We start from the raw sequence: 26,980 nt of genomic DNA, 5'->3' as shown, positions 1-26,980 counted from the left end.
AGAATTGTCTTCCATATTAAATTGAAATTTCATTTGGGAACTGTAATAACATTTATAAAATTTTCACTAGGCCTATGTAAATACTTTACATAACTTTGATTTAAGGTTTTGAAGCCAAGATGAAAGGACGAATACTTAAACAAGTCAGTAAATTTGCAGTAGAACAAGAAAACTGCCACTTATGTCGTATGGAAAGTAATCAGCAACATTTTGTACTTAGTTTTTATACTACATTTTATGACATGTTATAACCTTTTATACTTTTGTAATAAACAACAGTAATAGCAAATAACATCAGTTTCTTTCAACACCTTTCTCATACAATTTACACCGTCCAACTATCTTTTTTTAGGTATAAAACATATTATATATATATAGTATATATGTGCTATATATTTTTAGTGTATGTATTAGCCCGGAGTGAAAGAGGTCGAAAAAAATTTTTTTTCGAATTTCAAAAACCCTATATCATTTAATGTTGCTGTAGATAAATAGCTGTTGAAAAATATTTTTTATTTTTTTTTGACATATGATCTTCAGGTGGCGCAGAGGACCTGAAATTTTGAAAAAATGATCGATTCTAGAAATTTTTTAAAAATTTAAAACAAAATTATTATCATATTTAACTTAATTATTTGCATTAAAATATAAGGAGCATTAAGAAAATACATTTTAATCATTTCAGCCTTCAGTCGTGTCATATGCGTATGGGGTAGCTCCCTGAATTCCAGAGGAAAAGTGTAATTTTGTTCTGAATTTCGGCATTTCTTTTCTCGATTTTATTCTTGCTCGAATATATCCATCTTGTGCTGTACTTCCGCAAACAGCCAAACTAGCTTCAGTGACCAGCTTCACACCTCTTTCCACAGCCTGTGTGTGACAGGGAAAATTTTCAATCCGGATATTTATATGTTCGCTCATAATTTTGTCCCATAATTCACTGTCACCGTATTTTTTTTTTGAATGGTGGCTAGAATATTTTTTCTGTCTTCCAGTTTATCAAATCATAATAATTGTTGGCTTTGAAGTTTAGTTTTGGAGTCAAGAATGTCCTTACTTTTTTCTCCTTTGCATTTTGTCGGGCTTTACGAATTCTTCTTACTGCTAATTCTTTTATATGCTGTCTTTCGTCTTGTAGCATCGCTAATAAAATATTTTCAGAATGAGCGAAGAAAGAGTTCCGCTCGATTATTCGAAAAACAATTGTTTTCAGCTCATATTTTAAATAGGAGCATCTTTTTATCATACTAAGGACATGTTTCGGACAATCTTTACATGAAGGTTTTGTTTTTATGGTGAACCATATTGGCGCATACACTTTTATCACAAACGTAGCAATCTCAACCAGACTATGAGTTGGAAACTTTGTTGCTACATATAGTCTCAATATTCTATTTGCACAGGTTAGCCAACGAGAGTGTGCCAGCTTTCCTGGTTGCTTATTAGCCAAATCAGTTTTTACGCTGCCTTGTGTTACAGCTTGATAAATTTCATACAGATATTTTTGATCATTGCTTAGAATTTTCGATATCGGGTAAGACTGTCGTAATTTTATCAATTTTCACCACAGGGAGGTCTTCACAGTGCTGTAACATCTTGCCAATGACTCCTGCGAACGTATTGGGACCTGAAGTACTGCCATCCAAAGTATTAAAAAGATGACGCAGTGGTAATTCGTTGGCATGCAACAAACATATAAACCAGTGTAATGGTCTATTTAAATGTCTTTCAATCAATGCGATTGCTCCATTCTTGAAGCCCGTGTTTACAGCCGCTCCATCGCATCCAATGGCTACAATGGTTGATAAATCTCCGAAGTGCAAATTTAAAAATTCTACAATTGAATCCTTAATAGAATTAGCGGTTCCAGAAGGAGGCGCGACGTGGCCAATGTACTGAGAATCTGGCTCGGAGAGCAAAACAATATGTTCTTCAGTAATGGTTCTCCTGTGGTAGGTATTGTTATCATGTTTTTCCTGCACAATGGTCTTGTCTTTCCGACCATCAAAATATAACCCACTTATTTTACCGTCAGAACTCCCGAAGCTCGAAATCTGCCTTCTTTGCAACTCTTCTCGAACTTTTCGGCGCTCGCGTCGTAATTTACTTCTATCTATTACTTTTGAGAAATCTTGTTTACAAATAAAACCAATATCTTGAAGAACTGCACTGGCGATGGTTGATGCTGATCTGTCGGAGACACCAGTCCTGTCACAGGCAGTGGCAAGATTTTTTAATCGATGCCTCATCTGATTTGTTTGTGATTTCGATGTGGATGGCGTGGAGTATGTCGGAAAAAAGTGTATAAAAGTCTGGATCTTGATTGGTGTCTGATAATCTTACACTATCATCCGAGGTCTCTGAAGTCTCTGGTGAGGGGCTCAGAGGTTTCTCAACAGTCTGTTTTTGAAGTAATTTATTTTGACTCATCAGTCGTAATTGCCTACGCTCCAAAGCCTTGGATGCCACTATATCTTTTGAGCCGATATGCATTTTGCAAGTACTTCTCTGATCTTGCAGGAATTCTAAGCTCCTTCTTGGGTATTTTCACTAAACATTTACAAAAATCGACACAAATGCACTTGCAAACAGCAAGATAAAGGAGTTTTTTTGTTGCATCTTCATAAAATTCAGTTTTCTTTTTAGGTACTTGACATTTCAAGCATTTGTACTTGTGATAATACCGGGTTAGTTTAGTTACAATTTGAAGTTCAGTTACAATAGGAATAGACGCTTTATTCCACAACGTAATTAGATCAATTGCAATTATTTCACATATATCTTTCACAGAAGGATCTTTTCCATTTGATAACCACTGCAAGTCATTTCTAATCCACAAATAATACTTTATTACATCCGAATAAGTTGGCAACACATTGTCTTTTAATTTTTCTGGGCCACCAAACATACAACACATTGAATTTTTTCTTGTTTTAGGCATATTACAAAGAAATCAGAATCAAGTTTTCGCAGCTGTTCCAAAGAACGTGCTAATTTCTGTTAATTACTGATTAACTGCAGCTGTTGTTACGCAAAATAGTGTCAAAGGGTGGGGGGAAGAGGAGTTAGTTAGATGGCTAAAACTAAAATACATTTTGTGACGTTTAAGCTGGATTAGATGATGCGCTTATTTACTAACAAAATCTGAAAAAACACCATTTTTTGTAGAACTTTAGGGTCAGTGCGCCACCTGAAGATGAAGTTGGAATTTGATGATATTTTGTGTACTTTATAGGGTACTACCAAGGCACCCATTGGTAATATAGGAAACACGAAATTTGAAAAAAAGTTTTTTCACTCCGCCCTAGTATGTATATAAGAATTATGTACATATATATTGTCTCATTTTATGCCTTCTGTAAGAAAAGTACAATTAATTCCGGTGGCTTAAACTTTAAAAAAACATGGTTCATATATGTACACAAAATCACAAAATTTCATCAAAATTAACAAACTTTAGGGCTTGTGCGGGAGACCAAAATACCATATTTTATAAAAAAAAAACCGTTTCTTACTTATTTTTATGCCCTAATATTACTGTTTTTTAACTTGGAATAAACACAAAAGTTATGAATTTATTTTTTTAAATTAAAAAAAAAATTGATATTTTTTGAAAAAAATTAAAACTTTAGGCCTTGTGCGGGAGACCTGCACATTTTTTTAAAAATCCAAAAAAAATTGTGGTAAGTTGTGGTACCTAGTAGCAACTTTATTTCAACTTGGAATTTGAAAACAAAAAAAAAAGTTAAAAATCGATACACCCTAATGCACATTTATAATTCACACAAATTAATTTTAGTCGGGTTAGATGGCTCAATTAAATTTAATGATGTTGATTGCAAAGTCAATAACCCTAGAGGCTTTACAGCCGTGGAAAGATGTCTGTCTTATTAAAAAAGTAACTAATAATAATAATAATAATAATAATTGGATAATTTGTAGAGCGCCGTTTTTGTGAAAAATCACCTCAAGGGCGCTGTACAATTTATTTCCTAGGATCTACATTTGTTATTTAGAAAAGATACCAAAACATACTTACCTGGCACTTCCAACAAACACACTTATATTAAAAAGTTTATGCTTATAAAAGATAGAAGTGCACGCAGAGGACACTATATCAAAAAACACTGGTCGTCGCATGATCTTAAGTCTGCTATAGTTTTTATTTTAATTTAAATGTATTTTTACTGTCTTAAAAGCCTAAAAATTGTTAGTTGTTATCATTTTTATTTATTTATTTTTAATTATTATTTTTATTTATTTTATTTTATTTTTAGTATTTTTTACATTTTGTTGATTTAAATTTAAATTGCCGTCAACTGTGAAAGTGGAGGTTTCTGAAATTATGGATACGACTGTCTGAAAAAGTGCGTTTTAAGTTTAGACCTAAATTCTGTCGAGTCTGCGATCATTCTCAAATCATGTGGCAGTCCATTCCAGGCTTTAGGTCCTGACACGGCAAAAGCACGCTCACCGAACTTAGTATCTGGTGTGCGCTTTGGTTCCTTCAACCTTCCGATAGCTGATGACGTTGCTGACCTAAGGGTTGACTGTCGGGAATTGGAATCTTCTGGAATACACAATTCTGATAAATAAGCCGGAGCCATTCCGTTAAGTGACTTAAATACCATCCAGCATACCTTGAACTGGATTCTTTCAGGACATTTGAGCCAGTGCAGATTTTTGAGATGCTCTGAAATGTGGGAGTATTTAGATACTCCGGTGATAAGCCTTGCCGCGGCGTTGAAAACGGATTGTAATTTGTTGATTTGACATTTAGGGAGATTTGCATATATTCCGTTGCAATAATCTAGACGTGAAACAACATAGGAATTGACTAGCAATTTAGTCGCCTCTGTTGGCAGGTTTCTCCGCACTGCTTTAATTTGCCTTAATTGAAAGAACCCCGTGCTTACAGTTCTGTTCACCTGAGTTTTAAGGGAAAAATTAGCGTCCAGATTGACACCCAGTAATTTGATGCACGTTTTTGGAGTGATGTCACTTCCGGAAATGGTTATTGGGGAGTTTTCAATGTTATGCTGACGTCTGCTTGTAGCAGTCCACAGAAACTCAGTCTTTGTGGGATTCAGTTTCAATATATTTGAGGTCATCCAGCGAGTAATTGCTTCTATACACTCAGTTATACGAATTTTTAGACTGTTTATTTCTTCTGGTAAGCAGTAAAAATAAACTTGCTGGTCATCAGCGTAGCAGTGAGATAGAAGGCCGAATGATTCTATTATTTTAGCGACATCATTTGTGAAGAGGATGAAGAGTAGTGGGCCCAGAACGGACCCTTGGGGTACTCCAGATGAAAGGGTTGCATAATTTGATTGGTTTTTTCCTACTTTTACGGCTTGTAAACGGTTGGCCAGGTACGATGTCAGCCAGGTCTTAACATCACAGTTTAAACCAAATGATTCATCTAATCGTTTAATAAGAAAGTCATGGTCAATCGTGTCAAATGCAGCACTCATGTCCAAGACTGAAAGAAGTGCCAGTTTACCCGACTCAATGGCAGTAGTTATGTCCGACAAAACACGTAGTAACCCGGTTTCTGTGGAGTGCAACCGTCTATATGCAGATTGGTATTTAGTTAATAATTCATTTGAATTTAAGTGACATATGACCTGTGAGGCAGCGATTTTTTCTAATATTTTTGATATAAAAGGCAGATTTGAAACGGGTCGGTAATTTGAAAGATCTTCAGCGTCCAGTTGTGGTTTTTTTAATAATGAAGTTACGATAGCTGATTTAAGGGATTTTGGAAAGTCACCCGTGCTAAGTGACTTATTGAAAAGATGAACTAAAAAAGGAATAATTTCATTGCAACACTTTTTCAGTAGCCACGTTGGAATAGGGTCGAGCGAACACTGCTTGTTCGGTGAAGTAAGAATTAATTTCCTTACTTCTTCTAGGGATGTAGGTTTGAAGGCAGAAAGGTTTTCTCTATTGCATTTAGTAAAATACGGTGGTGGAGCGTAGGTTGTTAGGGCTCGTATTGACTCAATTTTGTCAAGGAAAAACTTGGAGAAGATTTCCGGAGATATGTCGATTGTATTTGGTGCATGGACATCAGCAATGACTGTCTTAACCGAGTTCCAAAGACTACGTGGATTTTGACGCTCTGAAGTGATCCTATTTGTCCAATATGCAGACCTTTTTGAACGGATTAAGATCAGGTACTCTTTTTGAACCTGTATCCAATCGTTCCGTGATGTAACCCCCGAGTGTCTGTAGGACCTCTCCAATTTACGCATCAATCTCTTCTGGCTCCGACATTCTTCGTCAAACCAGGCATGAGATTTTCGTAGACGCCGAGTTTTTGTAGAAATTGGAGCATATGTATTTAAAAGGGTTGAAAGGATGGTGTTATAATCTGCTGCTAGTTTGGTTGGTGACTCTGTTTCCCATGCGCTATGTGTACAGAGCGGAGAAGCTTTTAGTTCTGACAGGAAGTCGTCAAAGTTAAAACCGCGCCATGCTCTTGATGTGATAGTAACGTAAGGAATTTTCGGTGGGTTAAAATCGATTTCTGCGCGAATAAGTCGATGGTCTGATAGTCCTACATCCACACTATCTGCTACCAGAAACGGACCGCTTGACTTTGAGATAAAAATTTCCAAAGTTCCGCCAGCATCGTGAGTTGGGGAATTAACCCATTGACGGCATCCGAAGCAGTCTAATAAATCAGTGAATTTAAGAGTATTTGGTGATTCTAGACGCTCTAAGTGAATGTTAATATCGCCTGTTATGAAAATACTATCGGAAAGTCCCACAACCCGCTCGAGAAAACACGAAAATTCATTAAAAAAATCCAAAGTGATTTGTTTTGAACCAGGCCGGTATAGGGTACATAAAATGAATGATGCTCCTGAAGACGAAACTCGGCATCCCAAGTGCTCAAAGGTTCGGTATGCACCAATTGACACCCTTGTTAAACGCAAGCCCTGGCGACCTAAAATCACGATACCCCCGTGATTTACGCTAGCGATGTTGTCATCCCGAGAAATTGTTGCTTTAGGTCGGGCTTCTTCTAGCACGACATAACCTAAAGCTCGGAGTCTCTTTATTGAAAAAGAGTCACTATTTTCGTGCCAAGTCTCAGTTATGGCCAGGACATGAAGATTCTGTTCGTTGAAAACCTCCACTACTTCCTCTATCTTGTTATTGAGAGATCTAACATTCCAGGATCCTATACCTAGTTGACGGCTCTTAAAGTTGGCATGCCGTTGTATACAAGCATTAACTGTGTTATATTCTCTCTCCGGATTCGGGAGAATTTGAGTTGTTACTTTTCCCTGTTCTTCTGTTAGCGGTGACGTAACTATTTCGATGCTGTGTTCCAGATGTTTTTTCCTACTGCGTCCAGCTCTGCAACCACAAAACCTAATTTTACGGGTAGTTGTTTTAGTAATAACGCGTCCAAGGTTATACAGCGATATCTTTGCAGCTATTGCAGGGTCCAAATAGACACTTTCACTATTAAGTCTGAGTAGTGTGGCCCGGTCATATCCGACATTGTTTACAACCATCATAGCCCAAAGGATACCCTCATAAATCACTTACACGCACTTGAAACTGTTCACTAGTCTATCACCGTACACATGTGGTAAGCATTTAAAACCGACGACCGATGTTTTGCCTTTCACTGTGCACTTTTTGGATAACGTGGCAGATTTGAACTAAAAATATGTAAAACTTTATATTAAAACTTAAATTAAGCCCGAAGGGGCTACAGAAAAATTATTTTACTTTTATACACGTAAACTAAAACTTAATGCGGTTATTTTATGCTAAATTTACACCTGGAAAATTGAGGACTTCCCAGGATTTCAAAAATAAACTCGGAGCGCTTCCAAAAAGCAGCCGGCAGCCCCGAAGAGCGCCCGAGTATCTTCGAAAAGCCTATTTATTTAATGTTACCAGGTGTGAGTTATTGGCAAGCCATTATCTGAAACCACACATCACATACACACCCAAATAACAACTTATTTTTAGATTCCTTTCAAAATTCTCAATAGTTGGATACAAACATAAATCCTATAATGGCTGTTCATGAATTGTTGTGAACTGTTTAAATGGGTACAAGACTTAAGACGAATTATTGATTCGACAAAAACAACATTTATTTACATTACAAGGGTTAAATGAAAAAAAAATATATGACCACTTTCTAAAATAACATAGCATAATGTATGAATGTAACTACAAACGATCTCCATTGTTAGACACTCTATCAACTAAGGATAATAAAAATATTGAAGAATATTCGAAGAAAGTGAATTAGAACTAAGTTTAAATCCCTTGATCTTAACAAATCGGCTGGTCCTGATAGCATTCCTCCAATCCTCTTATCAAAATGTTTATCAGTCTTGACTTATCCACTTAATAATTTTTTTAACTTATCTCTTGAAATCGGCACCTTTTCAAAAAAATGGAAACAAGCTTCCTGTTTCAAATCTTCAAGAAAGGTAATAAATAGGATATCTCTTACTACAGACCTATATATTTGCATTCGTCAATCCCGAAATTATTTGAATCTGCTCTGCTCTCTAAACTCTTGCCTGAGACGAATAAAATAATTTCGCACCGTCAACATTATTTCATGGCAAATAGTTCTACTATAACAAATTTAATGATTTATCAAGAATGCTTATTTAATACAATGAACAAACAAACGTACTGTACACCGACTTTAGTAAGATTTTTGATAAGTTCTAACATAAAATTTTAATTAAAAAATTAAGAACCCTTAGAATAACGGGGAATATTTTGAGATGGTTTGAAAGTTATTTGCACAAAAGAAAACTATATGTTAAACTCAATTCACACTTTTCTCCAGTTTCTACAAGTCTTCACCGGCGTTCCACAGGGGTTTCATTTGGGACCGATATTATTTTCCTTTTTAATGTTTTTGATGGAGTTATGATACTCCTATTTGCTGATGATCTTAAAATGTACACAACTATTTCTAATCTCAATGACTGTTATGTATTATAATTAAATAATGCGAGATTACAAGAATGGTGCACCCGTAATGAACCATTTCTAAATATTTAAAAATGTCTAACGTTTACTTTTGTGTATGCATCAATATACCATCAATAATATTATTCTAAAAAGACTTGACCCAATTAAGGACCTTGGTATTATTTTTGATATTAAATTAACTCGTATTTCTCATATAAATGAAATAACTAACAGAGCCGTGAAATGTTTGGGGTTTATTTTGAGAACGGTGAAAGATTATAAATTAAATAATTCATTTAAATTACTATTTACTGGGTTGGTTATAAGCAATCAAGAGTATAATTCGACAAACTGGGCTCCATTGTATAAGATTCACCAACTAAAAATCAATCTAATACAAACTATAGGTAGATACTAGCACTGTTGTGTATATGTTTTTATATTTTTAAAACAAATTGTTATTTTTATTGTTATCACTGTTGTCATTAAGTAAAATAAGTTTTTATCTTTTTTAAATATTTTTTATGTGAAAAGTTGCCATCGACAAACTACTGAAAAGTAGTTTATTGGAACTTTTCTATTTTTTTCTGTATTTTTATATTATTATTTACTGTAATATGTATTTTTTTTCTTGCTTTCTTTAAATAAAAAAAAAAAAAGAGAGTGCAGCATATATTTCTAAGATTTATTAATTATAAATTAGGAACTAGTCAAATATCTTAATTACACCTTTTTGATGGACTCACTAAACTTGACCAACTTATCATCTAGGCGCCCAATGACGGATTTAGTGTGTCTTTTCAAAATAGCGAATGGCTGATTGGACGCCCTGGATTTAACGAACCTTATTACTTATCGTGTATCTACGCATAATATAAGACGGACTGCTCTCTATAATTTTCCAAAGTCAGCTAATAATTATTTATATTATGTTTATCCACAAATTGTTTGCTATAAGTGAAAAATTAATAATTATTTCGAAAATTTGCCAATTTAGAGGCTACACAAAATAAGTAATAATTATAGTTTAATCGATTTTTACCGCCACCATTCAGCGACCAAACTAAAAAACAATATATTAGAATATTTGTAACAGATCCACAAAATGTCTTTTTTCTTACATGCACTCTTTATCTGTATATAAATTTTTATTTATATAAAGTTCCATAAAACTCCCAATTGGGCGTAATAATTAACATAAGTTTCTCATTTTATAAGAAATACATGATTGATGTTTTTTTATGTAGCTTATATAAAAACATAATACGATACTCCTAAAGGAGCGATTATATTTTTATCATATACTTCTTATTGTAAATTACTTGTATTACCAACCTGTTCCATTAATTTATATTATTTTTATGCAATCTGCACTATAAAACTTGTTTATTTATTTTTTCTCTTTTCTTTTATCATGTACATTTAAATGGAAAGTTCTTTATTTGGTATTATTTGCTGTTTTTTTATCATGTAAAAGCCCATCAGGGCGATTAAATTAATAATTTAGTCACCGAGTTTGAAACTAACTCAAATTATTGTGAAGTATTCATTTACAATAATGTATAAACTTATAAGGGACTCATGGTACACAATAAATTTAAATGGCATAAACAACTGACCAAAATATGTAACCACAACCTTACCCCAATGCACACTTTCTATTTTATATGGTTGAATCTATCCCTTGTTATGGAATACGAAGTTGGGGCATACAAGCATTACAAACATTAAATATGTACAAAATTTACAAAACTCCGGTGAATACAGGTATACAGCTAAAGAAACATTGCCCGGCGATGCAAATTGCAATTCCGATAAAACGTCTCCTATAGTTCTCATGACTGGTATGATGAACAAGGTGGAACAAAGCTCATTCAAAAAGCCACTGGTGCGTAGTCCGTACACGATTTACTAAAATATAAATGTCAAAAAAATTCTCTAATCGAACGCTTGAATACACGGTATCAATGATTTTTAATAAGATTAACAAAAAATAAAATATGTGGAACATAATGAGAAACTGTGCGCTGAAAGACGAGGATAACATAAGAACAACCCAAAATTTACTTACGTAAATATTTACGTAAGTGTGTTTTTTCATTTTAAATAATAAATCACTTCAGTAGGAATTGACAATGTTTGGTTAGTTCTGCATCTCTGAACAATGAACGCTGTGGCACGTGTTTTCGTGGTTTCGAACAGTGGATCTTTTTTAGAAAAGTATTATTCCGCCACGGTGTGAGTGGTTTCGAACAGTGGATCTTTTTTAGAAAAGTATTATTCCGCCACGGTGTGAGTGGTTTCGAACAGTGGATCTTTTTTAGAAAAGTATTATTCCGCCAGTTGGTGAAACTATTTATGTCCGGTATTCCAGAATGGAAGGCTAATGGATAAAAGCAGAGATAGTACCCAAAGTTTCTGAAATATAGGTATCTCAGGAATTTCTCTGGCATTTTCTCCACCATTAAAGGCTACGTAAAATCCCATCTTCGTATTATGGACCCACTTACCGAAATACTACGGTCTGAGTACTGAGTATTATAGTACAGTAAACGAACCATGCAAGAGCTGCTATGTATAATGCATGAAATACTTTAGCGCGAAACCCCAAAAATCTAAGTCTCTAGTCTCTAATAGTATAAAATAGAATCGCTTTCCACGTCTGTCTGTTTGTGCGCTTAGTTCTTCTTTTTGATAGGGTTTTCACTTTCATTAAAATAATTTCCCTCGAAAGGTTTACAAATACAATACATGCATATTATATCTATGAAATATCGATGTTTTGTAATACGTAGTTAAAAAATATTTTCGGGCGTTTATATTGGTAACACTAGCTAAACCTTATGAGATAGAAAGAAATAATGTACATCATAAAAAAGGTCTACGGAAAAAAATCCGATGAAATATGTCTATCTCCCAAGGATAACCCACAAAAATCATTTTTTATCTTTTACACATATAATGGGTTTTTTTGCGAAGTTATTTTGACCAATATACGCGTAATAGTAATCCTAATCCATTAAAATATGTTAGCTACTATGGGCATTGAATATCAATAAAAATTGCCCTTCACAACATATCATTTAAATGAATATTTTTTTTATTTTTTATTTTTTTATTATTTAACATTATAAATGATAACAATATGCAGACTTATAAATAATTTGTTCATTATTATTCTATTTCTCCATAAGTTGAGCTCCAGGAGCTCGTGTTTATGGGAGGAGTCTTTACATTTAGTTCTAATGATTTAACAATAATCAAAAACTTTTGAAATAAATACAAACATAATATTAACATAGGTACACAAATTAGAAAATTGTTTTTTTAAAGATAATTAAAATAATTCATCTTTTTACAGATTAAGTAAGCGTGAGGAAATTAAGGGTACAATATATCAAGAAAAATTTAGAAAAGTAGTTTTTTTTAAAGACAATCAAATTAATATATATTTTTTACAGATTGAGTAAGTGTAAGAAAATTAGGGGTACAATATATCATTATCCAATTTTAGGGACTTAATTAACTTTTTGAATTGTTCATAATTCACAGTTTCGGTTACACTAATTTTATTTTTGGACAATAATATATTGTACCATCTCACACCTAAATACGAATAGTGGTGCTGAGCCGTGGTCGTTCTAAGCATAGGAATGGCTATTAAGCCATTTGTTTTGAATCTATTGCTTATGCTATCTGAGGGGTGAATTTTATAAATAAAATATTCTTTATAAATTTGATATAAGGCGATTCTCTTATACAATTCTGTTATAGATGGTACATTAAATTCCTGAAATATCTCTAAAGTAGGGGAGTCATATGGTTTTCTAAGGATGATTTTTATAATTATTCTTTGAATTGTAATTATGGGCTGTAAAGAAGCCTTAAAAGCCCCTCCCCACCCTATAATCCCGTACTGCAATAAGGACTGAATTAATGCATAATAGACAATTTTGATAGTTTTCTTATTTAAAATATTTCGTATATTATAGAAAATATAGATAAGTTTTCTTATTCTTTCAACAGTGAGATTAATATGGTCTTTCCATTTAACATTTTTATCTATTAAGATACCAAGATATTTTATATTGGATTTATGATTTAGTTTCGCGCAGTCCGTATTACATGTACCGTCATTTACACAGTTTTTAGAATGAATTGTTATGTTAATTAGGTTATTTGGCACATCTTCTTGTAGAGTGAAAGGAATACAATATGTTTTTTCTGTGTTAAGTGATAATAAATTGCCATCGAACCAATTTTTTATAACCTTCATATCCTGATTCGCTGCATTGGTAATTTCGTTCCATGTCTTTTTTTCGATAATTATTGCAGTGTCGTCAGCAAAGGATATAAGTTTACCATTAAGTGATAATTTAAACATACTTCTTATATATAATTTATATATATATATAAGAAGATATATTATTTCGCGCAGCAAAAAAAAGAGTCAAGAAGCTTCATTGTCCGATGTAGTTTCAATGCATTACACAATTTCTTACATTTGCCTTTAAATGTACATATATATGTTTTGATAATATCTTAGAACATATTGTAATTTGAAAAATCACTAGAAACAAAACGGTCTGCCGCACGCACAAATACGGGCGCCTCTACGAAGGTGGACAATCTGCCAATATGCGAAACCATAAAATTGACAACCGGTGGGTTCCCTATAACTCACTACTTATAAAAAATCTCAACGCTCAAATCAACGTTGAGTTGTGCAGTTCAGTAAAATCAATCCAATATTTATGTATATAAATAAAGGTACTGATCAAGCTACGTTCAGCATACAATCACCAAATGAAGAGAAAAATATCAATCTGATTGTTAAATCTGTAGCTCCGAAGCAGTATGGAGGATTTTATCATTCAACGTGCATGACCATCATTTAGAAAATAGAAAGAGAGTTTATTTGACCGTGATGTTGTTACTAATTCGCGGGATGCAACACTTACAGCATTTTTAAAGTTATGTTTATTTCGTAAAAACATATAACAAAGCTATTTATTATACGTAGAATCAGAATTCCAACGGAGAAATCAAGGTACTCCAGTTGACAGCTCTCTTGGAGTTAAAAAATGGATGCTCTTGGGAGGGTCTATGTGGTTTATCCCAACAACAGTGAATGTTTTTACTTGAGAATGTTATCTAATGTTGTTAAAGGCATTATCTCAATATCTTTTGCGCACATCATAACTGTACATGGAGTTTGGTTTCATAGAGACATTTATTTGGTTTCATAGAGAGATAGTTCTTATTTTTTTTATTTAACGGCAATATAAAGTAAAAAGATACAATATTAAGTAACATAAAGATAAAAAGTGATGTAGTTTGTTTTCAGTCCTTCTCACTAGGTATTACTGTTCTGAGGCGGACTGTAGGTTGTTGTATGTGTGTTGATCATGATTTCCTCATCTTCTAAGTTGTTGGTTCCCACAAAATATAAAATAAATTAAGCAATAAGTATTTATTTTGTTGTCTGTAGGTTGCGTTGGGGTTACTTCATAAATGTAATGATTTCATCATCTTCATGTTTGGTGAGCCATAATTTGATGTCTTTTTTAAACTTTTCTATATCCATGGTGTTTTTAATTTCAATAGGAAGGGCATTATATAATTTTATAGCATGGAAATAATATATATAAATATAAGATTTATAATTTCGATCATAAATTTGATTTTATTTTTGTCATATTTTTAATTTAAAATATTCTATGCGTTTTTTATAGTCTGTTGTAGCAGTGTGGACAACCCGGTTCGATTGGATGATTTATTTATTCGTATTCTACATAAAACAGTTATGCACCAATATATTACGGACAAGTTTACTAATTTGAGGTAAATGTAAGTATAAAGGTCAGCTGTCTGTGAGTGATGTTAAAAACATCGATGGTCAATGCAAAATCGTTAAGAAGTTGAATCTCTCTGTTTATTGGCGAGTTCGGATAGGCAGAGTTCCTCACTTTCGGAGTATTATAAGTGCTTGCGAACTCCACGTGTATAAATTTATTTTTTATTTTTTTTGTAAACTAATGTTTAAGACAAGATTTTTTATGCATAGCACAAAGGGTAACAATTATTTTTATAAGCAATAATTATTAGCCTGAAACACTCATCCACATTGAAAAATCTCCTGATAAAAAATAAAATAAAGTTGGTTGTTTTCAGGTGAAAAAATGTAATAAGCAGTAATTGTTGAATGAAACACTAGTATATATTGAATTATTTCGCGGATAAGAGATAAGCCGCCATAGCTCAGTGATCAGAGCTATCGACCGGAAATCGAAAGGACACGGGTTCAAGTCCCGTTGGCGTCATGTATCTTTTATTAGGAGATTTTTCAATGTGGATGAGTGTTTCAGGCTAATAATTATTGCTTATAAAAATAATTGTTCCACGTGTATACTTTTTTGGCACATATAAATTAACCTCCTTCAGTGGATTAAGTATAGTTTCAGAGATAAGTTTGTTTGCCAAAACATATTTTTCGGCGTGCTTCTAGGGTGTTAAGACCTTTTGTTAATCTCAACGTAATATTGGAATGACTATAGCCGTATTTAATGCGCATATTTAAATATACGGGCACAACTCAACCCTTTTCATCTCTTCCCTGCACTCCGACACATTTATAAAATTCCCTAAATGGAGAACCTTTTATTTTGCTTCGGGATATTAGAACTTATGTACGGTAATCATATTGAAATAACTTATCTTTTGACAAACGCAAACTCCTGTTACCCCACTGTTTTTATACGTAGAAATGATATGATGTTATACAAGTCATTAGCTTAAAAAAGCTAGACACAAATACAAATATATACTTGACTTAGTGTTAGTGATTATTTTGGCTATTTACATAAATTAAGTATAGATTCTGGTTAAAGTCATCCTATTTAGAATTAACATGTGAATTGTTGAAGCTTGGGACGTGGCTGGGTTTGACGTCATATACTATTACTATACAGACGAGAAGTTCTCCTAATTCAACTCTAACTCGTGTGAGTGTTATACGTAGTTAAAATTAACTGGATTTGAGTGATATTGTTTAGTTGGGTATCCGCAGAGAAAAATTGCATTGCCAATTTATTAAAATCTGGTTAACAAGTGATAGCCAGCCATTTCCTAATAAACTATTTCTTCTTTCATAACACGTGTTCATGCAGCTTCGTTTATTCTGTAATAATATAATAATAGAATTACGAAATGCGAAAAAAAATGAATTTTATAACACGTTCGTGTTTTACCGATAGTGTATTAGGAAATCTGTTAATTCATTAATTAAAGGTCTGCAGTCCTATTTTTAACAGGAATACGAATAATTTGTAGAGGTTTTTAATAAATTAGCAATATTTCATATCAGAATGTTTTCTCAGTGTAAGTATAAATTCTCAATAAAACTACAGCGGATAACTTTATCCAACGTATGATATACGGAAGATCAGTACTAAAAACGTATTTATTACAATAAAAGCTATATTAACATAGTGTAGCTTTTATAAAAAAATATTGAAAAATGATAATTTATAAAAAAATTATAATAAAGGAAACATCCATATTTTCTACCGCCCAAATACCAAAAGCAAAAAAAAAATACTAGCAACCACAATATATTTTGTGACTGGCAACTAACTTGATTTAAATCTTTTTAAAAATAAAAAAAACTATTAAAATGGTAGTGATTATTTATCTCCTAATCTAATTTATTAAGTCACAAGTGATATAGCGTCTTAATACATTAGATTAGGAGATACATGTATTAAGTCGCTAGTGATTTAGTGCATACGGGATATTATGATTATTATTATTTTATAAAAATAAATATATACCTCCGTCAAAAGCTGATTTTACTTTTCAAATATTTGTAGACTTGAAAAATAATGATATCCTAGCATCTGTCAAAAATTTAAGCAAAAAATACATAATTCAAATAAATTCATAAATAAAATAGTTTTCTTACCTACTTTATCGATGTTCTGATATAATATGTAAATATCAATATCAAAAATTAAAAGTTCAATGAACTTGAATATTTTTACGAATTACGCAGGAATACAATATCAAAACATGCACCCATGCATTGCACGGGCAACTGAAATTAATATCTTTAATAATTTGGTAATGTTTGTATCTACGTCGATATGTCGTCAAATTCATGTGAAGGCTTATTTATTTCTCATTCTTCTATTTCAGAAGAGTCTAAAAATATATATATTTTTTTAAATTCAGATGTGATTTATTTTATTTCCACGAAAATGATTTTTTTCCTCCGTTAGTACGATTTTCGGCAACAGATTACTTTTTTACTTTGGGAAAATTGACAGTTATTATTTTATCAGTTTGTATTATAGCCAAAAATAAAACCAATTATGGATTTCCTACTTGTAACGGTATTCGTTGTTTGAAGTTCGTGAAAGTGATAAACCTCTCACTTATATCTTCCAAAAAAATACAACTTTTTTTGGGAACTTCTTTTTTTTATTTTTGTTTATGTAATTCATTTGGATACAGACTATTTAATATCGATTAATTATGAAGTACAAACATTTAATACCAATTGAAAAACAGTAGCAATGAACGAAGAAAATGGTAGGTAATGACAGATTACACATAAACATACATCAGTAATATTATAATTTCTGAGTAAGGTTTTGATGAAATACAAGATTTATGCAATATGTTTCGTTATGACGTTTGTCATATTTCTGCGATTATCAGCTTTGTTCTGCTCACACCAACCATGGAGCAGGAATTCAAACTCCGCGCTTGATTTTGTATGGAACGGGACGCACCTAGGAAAAAATGACTTGATTCATCGAACGTTCTCCCCCGAGTGCGGGCCCCGCTGGACATCACAGTGACTTGATTCATCGAACGTTCTCCCCGAGTGCGGGCCCCGCTGGACATCAAAGTGACTTGATTCATCGAACGTTCTCCCCGAGTGCGGGCCCCGCTGGACATCAAAGTGACTTGATTCATCGAACGTTCTCCCCGAGTGCGGGCCCCGCTGGACATCAAAGTGACTTGATTCATCGAACGTTCTCCCCGAGTGCGGGCCCCGCTGGACATCAAAGTGACTTGATTCATCGAACGTTCTCTCCGAGTGCGGGCCCCGCTGGACATCAAAGTGACTTGATTCATCGAACGTTCTCCCTGAGTGCGGGCCCCGCTGGACATCAAAGTGACTTGATTCATCGAACGTTCTCCCCGAGTGCGGGCCCCGCTGGACATCAAAGTGACTTGATTCATCGAACGTTCTCCCCGAGTGCGGGCCCCGCTGGACATCAAAGTGACTTGATTCATCGAACGTTCTCCCCGAGTGCGGGCCCCGCTGGACATCAAAGTGACTTGATTCATCGAACGTTCTCCCCGAGTGCGGGCCCCGCTGGATATCAAAGTGACTTGATTCATCGAACGTTCTCCCCGAGTGCGGGCCCCGCTGGACATCAAAGTGACTTGATTCATCGAACGTTCTCCCCGAGTGCGGGCCCCGCTGGATATCAAAGTGACTTGATTCATCGAACGTTTTCCCCGAGTGCGGGCCCCGCTGGATATCAAAGTGACTTGATTCATCGAACGTTCTCCCCGAGTGCGGGCCCCGCTGGACATCAAACCGAAGAATCACCAAACCTGGTAAGTACAACAATCTGGCGATTACTTTGAGTGTTCCTGTCGAATTACAAGTCTTTGGAAACACATAAAGGATACAACGCCTTTCTCTGCCCCAAATTACGGTGACGCAATTACAGCGCCATCGCATACAATATCATAAGTTTTTCTAGTTACAGAGTATTCAGGCCCCAATGAAAGTAAGGTTTTTTTACAGAAGTAGTGATATATTAATCATTCTAATTTTTCATTCAAAGCAATACCTTTCAACATAGTGTAAAATGTATTTAATTACATTTTTATTAAATGTGTACAAGTGTTATTATATATTTTCGGATCAATATTAGTTCCCTGCTAAGCAGATTGCCGGTTCTAAGGAACCAAATGCTCGTAAAAATGCTAATGCACTAAAACTATGCAAAAAAATATTTTTTATACTATCTATTTGATTGTGATATTTATTTACGTTGCAATTAAAATATCTGATCTCATTTGTTACATGAAGAATTCAATAACTTTGTTAAACGTGCTGATAATTATAAAACATACATTTTGGATGGAAAAACATAAAAAACTTCAATACTATTAAAATGTCACCTTTGCGGTACATTCACAACAACTTCGTTCATTCATATATTATGGTATGAAAATCAATTATCTAGGTCTCTCAATTCTGACCAATACAATAATAGTTTGCAAACTTACTAGACTTTTCGAGATTCATATATTTTAACGAGTTTCAAAGGTTAATAATTTCAATGAGTATGAAAATATGACTATTCATAAGTGCCGGTAATTAATATAAAAGATAGATGTACCTACACATTGTTTGACTTGGAGTCGGATTCTTAACTTTCTGCGTAGTTAGATATGTTTTCTTTCATCACATTTATTCATTTTGATGGGAATAGCCCTAAGGTACACGTTTATAAATCTTACTTGAAATAGTGACGAAGGTGGCAGCATAAGTGACTATCAGGATGATGAGAGGAATGATAAACATGAAGAGGAGAGACAGAGTGGTGTAGAGTTGCTCCTGCCAAGGGTCCGTGTAGGAGCCGTGGGTCACGCACTGGTAGAAGTCCTCTACAAATGGACCCTTTGCCTCGCGGAAGACGATCATCTGAAATTAACAAAAAAAATAATTTATGAACATGCTTTTTACAACTAAGCATCTTATTCATTTTTCTTGAGAATATGATACTATACGTGATAAATTAATTAAAATCACATCACTAGTGAATACCGTTATTTAGTTCCTTTTTATATTTAGCATCCAGCGATCTTCATGAAAATAAACCAGTGAGCGAAACGAAAGAATTTAAAAAACATAACGAATGCTTTGCTTTAAATTGTCTAAGACACTTTTTCATTATAATTAGGAGGATAAGAATAATACTTCGCGTGATTTTTTTTACTCAAAAGTAAAATAGTTAATTTCTTCGAAGGGTAAAGAACATAGAAAAAATGTTTTGTTTTTGAAGAACTTCGTAATTATATTGTAAATATTATGTGAAATGATTTCAAAGCAAATAAATATTAGAAGACTATTATCTCGAGTTTAAAATAATTAATACGACACGAAGAGCCCTTCCTTTGGTTGTCTGTGTTATAATTTAGTGAAAAAGTTGAGAGTTAATGTAAATAGAAGTAAACAAGTTTAGGACGAACGGTAAATTTTACAAGACGATAACACTTCCCTTATTCAAATACTGGTTTTAATACGCTAAATCAATTAACCCAGTGGATACCTTGTATAAGTTACTTACTACAACTTTTTAACGTATTTTTAGTAAATCAAATTTAATAATATAAGTTTTATTATTGTGATAGCTGTTTCGGAATTCAACGGAATTTACTATCGACCTGTGGTTTTGCTACGTTCAAAAGATTATCTTAATAATAAAAGCACTTGCAGAACATAATGAAATTATTAAATTATTTTGTGAAGGATATAGGTATATACAGCGACTCAACTTTTGTTGCCAGCTGCCCGCAACTGAAGTTGCTCATGTGCCAGGCGCATAAGACTTCGACTTGGACTTGGATATTATTTATTTACAGAGTTTTTTTTTTCATGTATACGGCATAACGTTGCCATTGACAAAAGTAAGAATAGTGAAAGTACAAAAACTCAAACAAAAGTATTAAGTAACAAGCATAAAATGTAAAAGTTCAACAACTCAAAGAAAGGTATAAAGGTCTTTATTTATTTATTTTATTTATTATACGCCATAAAAGGCTTTTACAGTAATGTGAAACATTATATTATAAGTACACAGTTCAGGGCTGTCAGAGACTTAACAATTAAATCTAATTAAATCTAAAAGTACGACAACTCAAATAAAAGTAAAAGTATAATATATAAAAGTACAACAACTCAAAGAAAAGTATAAAGTAACAAGTATAAAATGTGAAAGTACAACAACTGAAAGAAAAGTATAAAATGTAGTATTACAACAACTAGAAGAAAAGTATAAAGTAACAAGTATAAAATGTAAATGTACAACAACTTAAAGAAAAGTATAAAATGTAAAAGTACAAAAACTCAAAGAAAAGTATAAAATGTTAAAATAATACAATATCTAAAAGTATAAAATGTACAAAAAATATTATTTATTTAAAAAGGATTTCAAAAGTGAGTACTGCTAAGTATGAGCAATGAAGAAGAAAATAATTAACAGGAGAAGAAAATTTTCGCTAAATCTAACTATTCATTGAAAAAGTTCAATATCAAGTTTCCAGTTGTGAATTTTTCATTTTCTATCACTCTTTTTGTGCCATTAAAGTCGTGATAATTGTCCCAAATTTTAGGCCATTTAAGTTCTAGATTAGACAAGAAAACGGGTAAGCACTTAACTTGTTTATGCGGTGCGCAGGTACCTGGCTATGTGATTATTATAGTAAAGCCGTGGTTTAGAGTTCCTAAGCAATGAGTTTTCGGAATCAAGAATAATTGCAAATTTGGAATTTTATATTAATGTTTTACGTAGAAGGTTATTATAATGATGGTGTTATAAATGAAACTTAAAACTATCCTGTGACTTAGGACGGCATTTATTTATTTTTATATACTTAATGGCCTACTCCTTGCGGAGGATTACTCTAGGTCTCTTATAGTTGGTAATATCATTTTCGCTGTATTGAGCGAGAGCTTTGATGGTCGGATTTTCATGTGCGACTAGGCCGGCGTAGATTTTTTCCGAGTGTGAAAAAATTAACTCCTATATCGAAGGAATGTTTGTGTCTTTATGGAGAGTATTCGGTGCATTCAACTTTAATCGAATGACTTTGTTTTGCAGGTTTTGTATTTTTTTTAATTGTGTGTGAGCTGCGTAATCCTAAACGAGTGCAGCGTACGTATAACCCGACCTTATCTATTATTACATAAGTAGATACTATTATATAAGTAGATTATTGTCCGTTGATAGTCGCTATTGCTACGTAGCATTTATATAGCATAAAAGTAAAAAAAAATATATATATTTTATTTTATTATTTAAAATGAGAGCTCCACTAATCCGTGGCAATCACTGGAAATTCCAACCTTGAAAGTGGAGTAGGTTGCAGTGTTGTAGTGAGAAAATATAAGTACAGAATATGACTCCGAGGGGTATCGACCCAGTGAATGACCGGTGAGTGTGGGGCTCTCAATAAAATAATAGAAAACTAATCAATATTTTTGAGATCATTGGAATGTTTGATGTTGCGGAATGTTCAATCATTTCATTTTTTATCATTAATTTACAGTCTTTGAATTAGACATATTTCTAGCCCATTTTTTGCCTTTGTTTTAAACCTCCATAGAAGAACTTTGAAAAAGGGATCAATAATTTCGCCAAACTAAATTCTTCTCGAATCTATTTCCTTGAGTTGTGATTGGGTTGAGTTGCTTGTAATTTAATCTGCGGTCTTTTTTGGTGATTAATTTCATGTAATTTTGGAGGGACTCCTGAATTTTCTTGATGACCAGCATAGTTTCGCCTTTCAAATCGGCCACCCGCTTAATTATTTCTACAGGCTGCTCTCTCTTTTTCTCTAATCCCTGGAAATTCCAGGGTGTCTTCTCGTGTCATCTGCTCCACTTCTGCCAATCTGAGCTCAAGGCTCTTTAATAATCTGTGTATTTCCATCAGCACATTTCTCATGGATTCGACTTTCGAAACCAGTTTAGTTATAATTTTCATCTTTAGATGGATGACATCGTATTGGCGGCTGATGAAATCTTTTGTGTTTACGCTTTCTTTGTTTTCATCGTAATTTTTAAAAAATTATTGCCAGTTTAAATGTTTCTTTTTTTTTCCATTTTCTCCAGAAAACTGTCGATATTTATAGCCTGGGTTCAGGTATAAGACTAGACATGGTCGTTTGCCCTTTGTTTCTCAGATTTTTGTCGGAAATTACATTTTGAAAATTAATTTTCTTTTTGACTGACACTTGGCTTACTTGTGATGTGTTGTCAAGATCTCTGTCTACAAATTAACTATTATTCACCGTGGGAATTATTCAATTATAAATAATAATTCCAATCAGCTTTGACACAAGCACCGTACATTTGTTCACTATAACAAGATATAAACAGTTGATTTCTGGAGCAGAGCAAAGCACAGATGTCACTTGATTGTAGGTATTGTTGGAATGATATGATATGAACGGAAAAGGGCTGAGGTTTCAATTTGTCTAGAACAATAGGGGAATACGGGAGTATTTACTTGGTAGCTGAGCCAATAGAGTCGGTTTCTCTGCCGCTGCAGTAGGAATGGGAGAAGGCGTTCTAATAGTTTAAAAAAAAATTTTGGCGTGGGCGGGTTTGGGAGAAAAAGAACATAATCTCACGTTAAAATGGGTCTTATTTGAATGTGGGGAAGAAAGAGGAGAGTTTTTAAGGGAGTTACCGGGTGTTAAAGAGCCGTCAGAGCTTGCGCGTCTTTATTTGCGCCTGGCTGTAACAACCTGGTACTCATTATCATCTGAGGAGGAGTACAATTTTTACATAACTGACTCCGCATAATGGGAGCAACCCGGAGAAGGAGAAGTTGGCCGCTTGTATTGGGAAGATAACTCTATTCTCACCAAAGTGTTTAGATGGATTTTTTCCTTTAGGAAAGGACTTTGCTGCTAAGTTGTTTTCAAAAAGATTGTTGAGGGACTTCATTTTGTTTATTATTATGTTGGGTTATTAGCTAATTGAGTAAAAACTGGCTGGACAGGTGATTATGACATGAGCCAGTAGTAAAGTTGAGGTTTGGTTCACTTTTTGGAAAACCCCGCCATTACAATGGCTTTAATGTTGAGGTAAAGATGGGAAAACCCGATTGTTAAGTGTTTTTGCTTTGGACAGTGGAGTAAATTAAGTGCAGGTGAATTTCCTTGCCTCATTCAAATTCATACATACTCTTATTCTGAATCTTGATATGGCCCAACTCTAGTATCTGATTAACTTGATCGTGCCGTGTTTTTCTCAGGCGTCCCTGACTTCAGCTACCATTCACATTTCCGCCATATTTTTCCTTACGCTCCTTTCTTCGTTCATTTGCTCTTCATACCCAAACCATCTAAGGGTCTCTTTCTTTATCTTAATCATTACGCTTACATCAGCCTTGCTTACTTTGTGGATCTCCACATTTCTCACACGACCATGCGTGGTTTTACCACACATAGTCAGGGATCTCACTTCTACAGCATCCAGTCTACTTTCATCTTTCTTCTGCCGGTTCCATGCCTCACTGCTATATATCAGGGTAAGTACCGGCACTCTATTGTATATTGCTAGCTTCGCTTCTTGGGAAGAATTATGTTCCCGTTGTCATTCGTTATTTTTTCACCAAACATACCAAATGCTGAATCAAATGCGTCATATCTAATTCCCACCACCCATTCAAATCGATTACCATTATAATCCTTTCATTAATATTTTTTGTGTCAATAACATCGTTCACATCAGTCCAAAAATCATTTTTCAATCCGAAGGGATGCTGGACATCAAATGTTTATACTCGTACTTGCTAAGTACTTGATGTCAAATATGCACATCTAGACACTATGCCACGAACAAGATACAATTAGGTACGGTCTAAAATGACCTCCACATCCATTAAGTTTTATAACTCAATATTTCCAGTAAAACATCAACACGTTGGCGAAGTATCCATCTTATATGGGGCAATCATTTTTATTTATTTAAATTATGTTCAAAAAGTACATCGCAGGTTAATAATATTCAATAAAAATTCGACTTCAGCATTCAAGCTCAAAGCAAACTGTCAAAGCAGCGCACGCATACAAACCAATGGAATAACAATGAATAGAGCATACGATTCTGTGCAGTATACATATTAGCATTAGGACGGTTATTGTATGTTGGATGCTGTCATAAATATCGTATAAAGTTGACGACGATATTGGCTTGCGGGTCTTCGTGCGCATGCGCGGAAAGAACGTACGTTCTAGCATTATGGATACGGTTTACAGATCGCTTCAACGCCAAAGTATTATTGTTTGTATACCTACGTGTGTTTTACGCGTTTAGCAGTATTTGAGAATGTGTGTATATTTAGACTCACCCGCGCACTTGTATCGTGCCGCTCGTCGTGGGTATACAGAAACGGGACAATAATATGCACGATGTCTTATAATTATAAAATTTGCATGATTTTTTAAGCGACGTTTTTGTAAAAAAAATCACATTACGGTCGCTGTAGACATATTTAAATTGCAGTATTTTTACTATAAAATGCAAGGGATGCGGAGCATCCACAGCATGTATGAATGGACCGCGCCTGCTAGACATCTGGTTTCGGTTGTAGATAATCCTGAACATTTGATGCATGTCTTTTGATTACAACCATCACATGTGACTTCAACTCCTGTCTTAGAAATGTCCCCATTACAGCTAAGTGGTTTATTTGACAGATGTTATTGCTACATATGTTATTGCAACATATCTTTCTTTATTTTTAATCACTGTTTATTACACCTTTTAAACAATACTCAGATGAGATAATACTTGTGCATTTGAAGGAGCTTTTTAAAATGCTTTTATAATGTTTTAGTGCTAAAATAATGTTTATAAACACTAGTTAAGGATTTTCTAGTTCACAGTAGCACAACTACAATCCACTGATCAACAAGCCGATTCCAAGTAGTTTAGAATTAAAACAAATTTTAATCAGTATCAGAGAACATTTATCATAATGTAAAGGTTGTCAGCTTATAAAAATCTTAAGATACCTATAATAAATCAGCCTGCTTATGTTTGTGCTCGCAAAGCTCGAAAAGTAGTCCATCGATATCGCTGAAAATTTGGAAGTTTGTTCTTATTAGTACCAGGACTGTTTAGAGAGTAGCTTGAAAGGTAGAAGAAGTCGGAGACCCCCGAGGAGCATTTAACGCAATATCTCTGCACCGGAATGAGATACAGAGTCGAAATAATGTCGATGCGATAGTTTTTTAATGGTAAAATTGTGGTATACAGTAGTGAATGGTGGAAGCAGTCGGAGAAAGACATTAGCAATAGTTTGTTATAAAGCAGAAACGCACCTAGAAGCGGCGTATAACGGGGACCTTTCAAATGTAAAAAAAAAACAAAATGGCGCTGAATGACCATTTGACTGTTATGTTCCATTTGAACTTTTTTGAAACTACCGGGCCTTAGAGTTTAAATGAAAATATTGTTTGATCTTTTTGGTAAATAAAAAAAATTCACATGACACCTTAATATAATGTAGGATGACAGTATATTACAGATATAATCTTTGTAATGTACCTGTCAAGTAAAAATGCTTATTTTTCGTATGCAGCATTGTTTGAGTAATTTAACGATAATAGACCATTTATGAATAGATTGTATCCAAGATAATGTGTAGTATTTGGGGATTTCACTATTTCACGAATTCAGTAAATCGTTGGATTGGTAAAATGGTGGTGTTTTAATAATGTATTATTTTTTTATTTTTTTTATTTATGTTTATTCTTGAATACACATTTTACAAATGATTACAGTGGTTTATATTGTATTACAGAGAAAAACATACAGAAAAAAGGTATAAAAAATAAAGAACATAGGTTGATATAGGTAAAAGTGTGTGTGGGTGATATTCTATGTTACGTGAACCTCACTAGTAAAACCTGTGCTGAGGTGTTAACGTGTTTTTGATTAAGGGTGACAGGTTTTTTTTTTCACAGACATATATTGAAACATGAAAACACACATTTATATGTGAGTGTATGTATTTTTGGATAATTCTTGAAGAACGTGTATAATATTTAATTTTACTTATTATATTTTGGTTATGTTTAATTTGGAATTATAATCTTTTGAATAAAGTGAATATCTTGATTTTTTTATCCAGGCTACGATATGTTTTTTGAGAAAGTTTGTAGACGTGTTTGTAGT

The 26,980-nt window shown here is 33.6% G+C and overlaps 1 protein-coding gene across 3 annotated transcripts in view; it reads right to left on the bottom strand.

Moving 5' to 3' along the window:
• Window positions 1-26,980, bottom strand: part of LOC149425662 (gonadotropin-releasing hormone receptor-like) — a 395,919-nt gene that overhangs the window by 69,781 nt on the left and 299,158 nt on the right. For all 3 annotated transcript variants that reach the window (XM_089640947.1, XM_089640963.1, XM_089640955.1), the window contains one exon: window positions 19,525-19,708. In XM_089640947.1, coding sequence (XP_089497073.1) covers window positions 19,525-19,708 — 184 coding nt within the window. The remainder of the gene's footprint in view (window positions 1-19,524; window positions 19,709-26,980) is intronic.

The sequence above is a fragment of the Hesperophylax consimilis genome, chromosome 2 (genome assembly GCF_061612785.1).
Source record: "Hesperophylax consimilis isolate HC1 chromosome 2, BYU_Hcon_1.0, whole genome shotgun sequence".
Taxonomy (NCBI): domain Eukaryota; kingdom Metazoa; phylum Arthropoda; class Insecta; order Trichoptera; family Limnephilidae; genus Hesperophylax; species Hesperophylax consimilis.
This window is presented reverse-complemented; position numbering and strand designations above follow the sequence as displayed.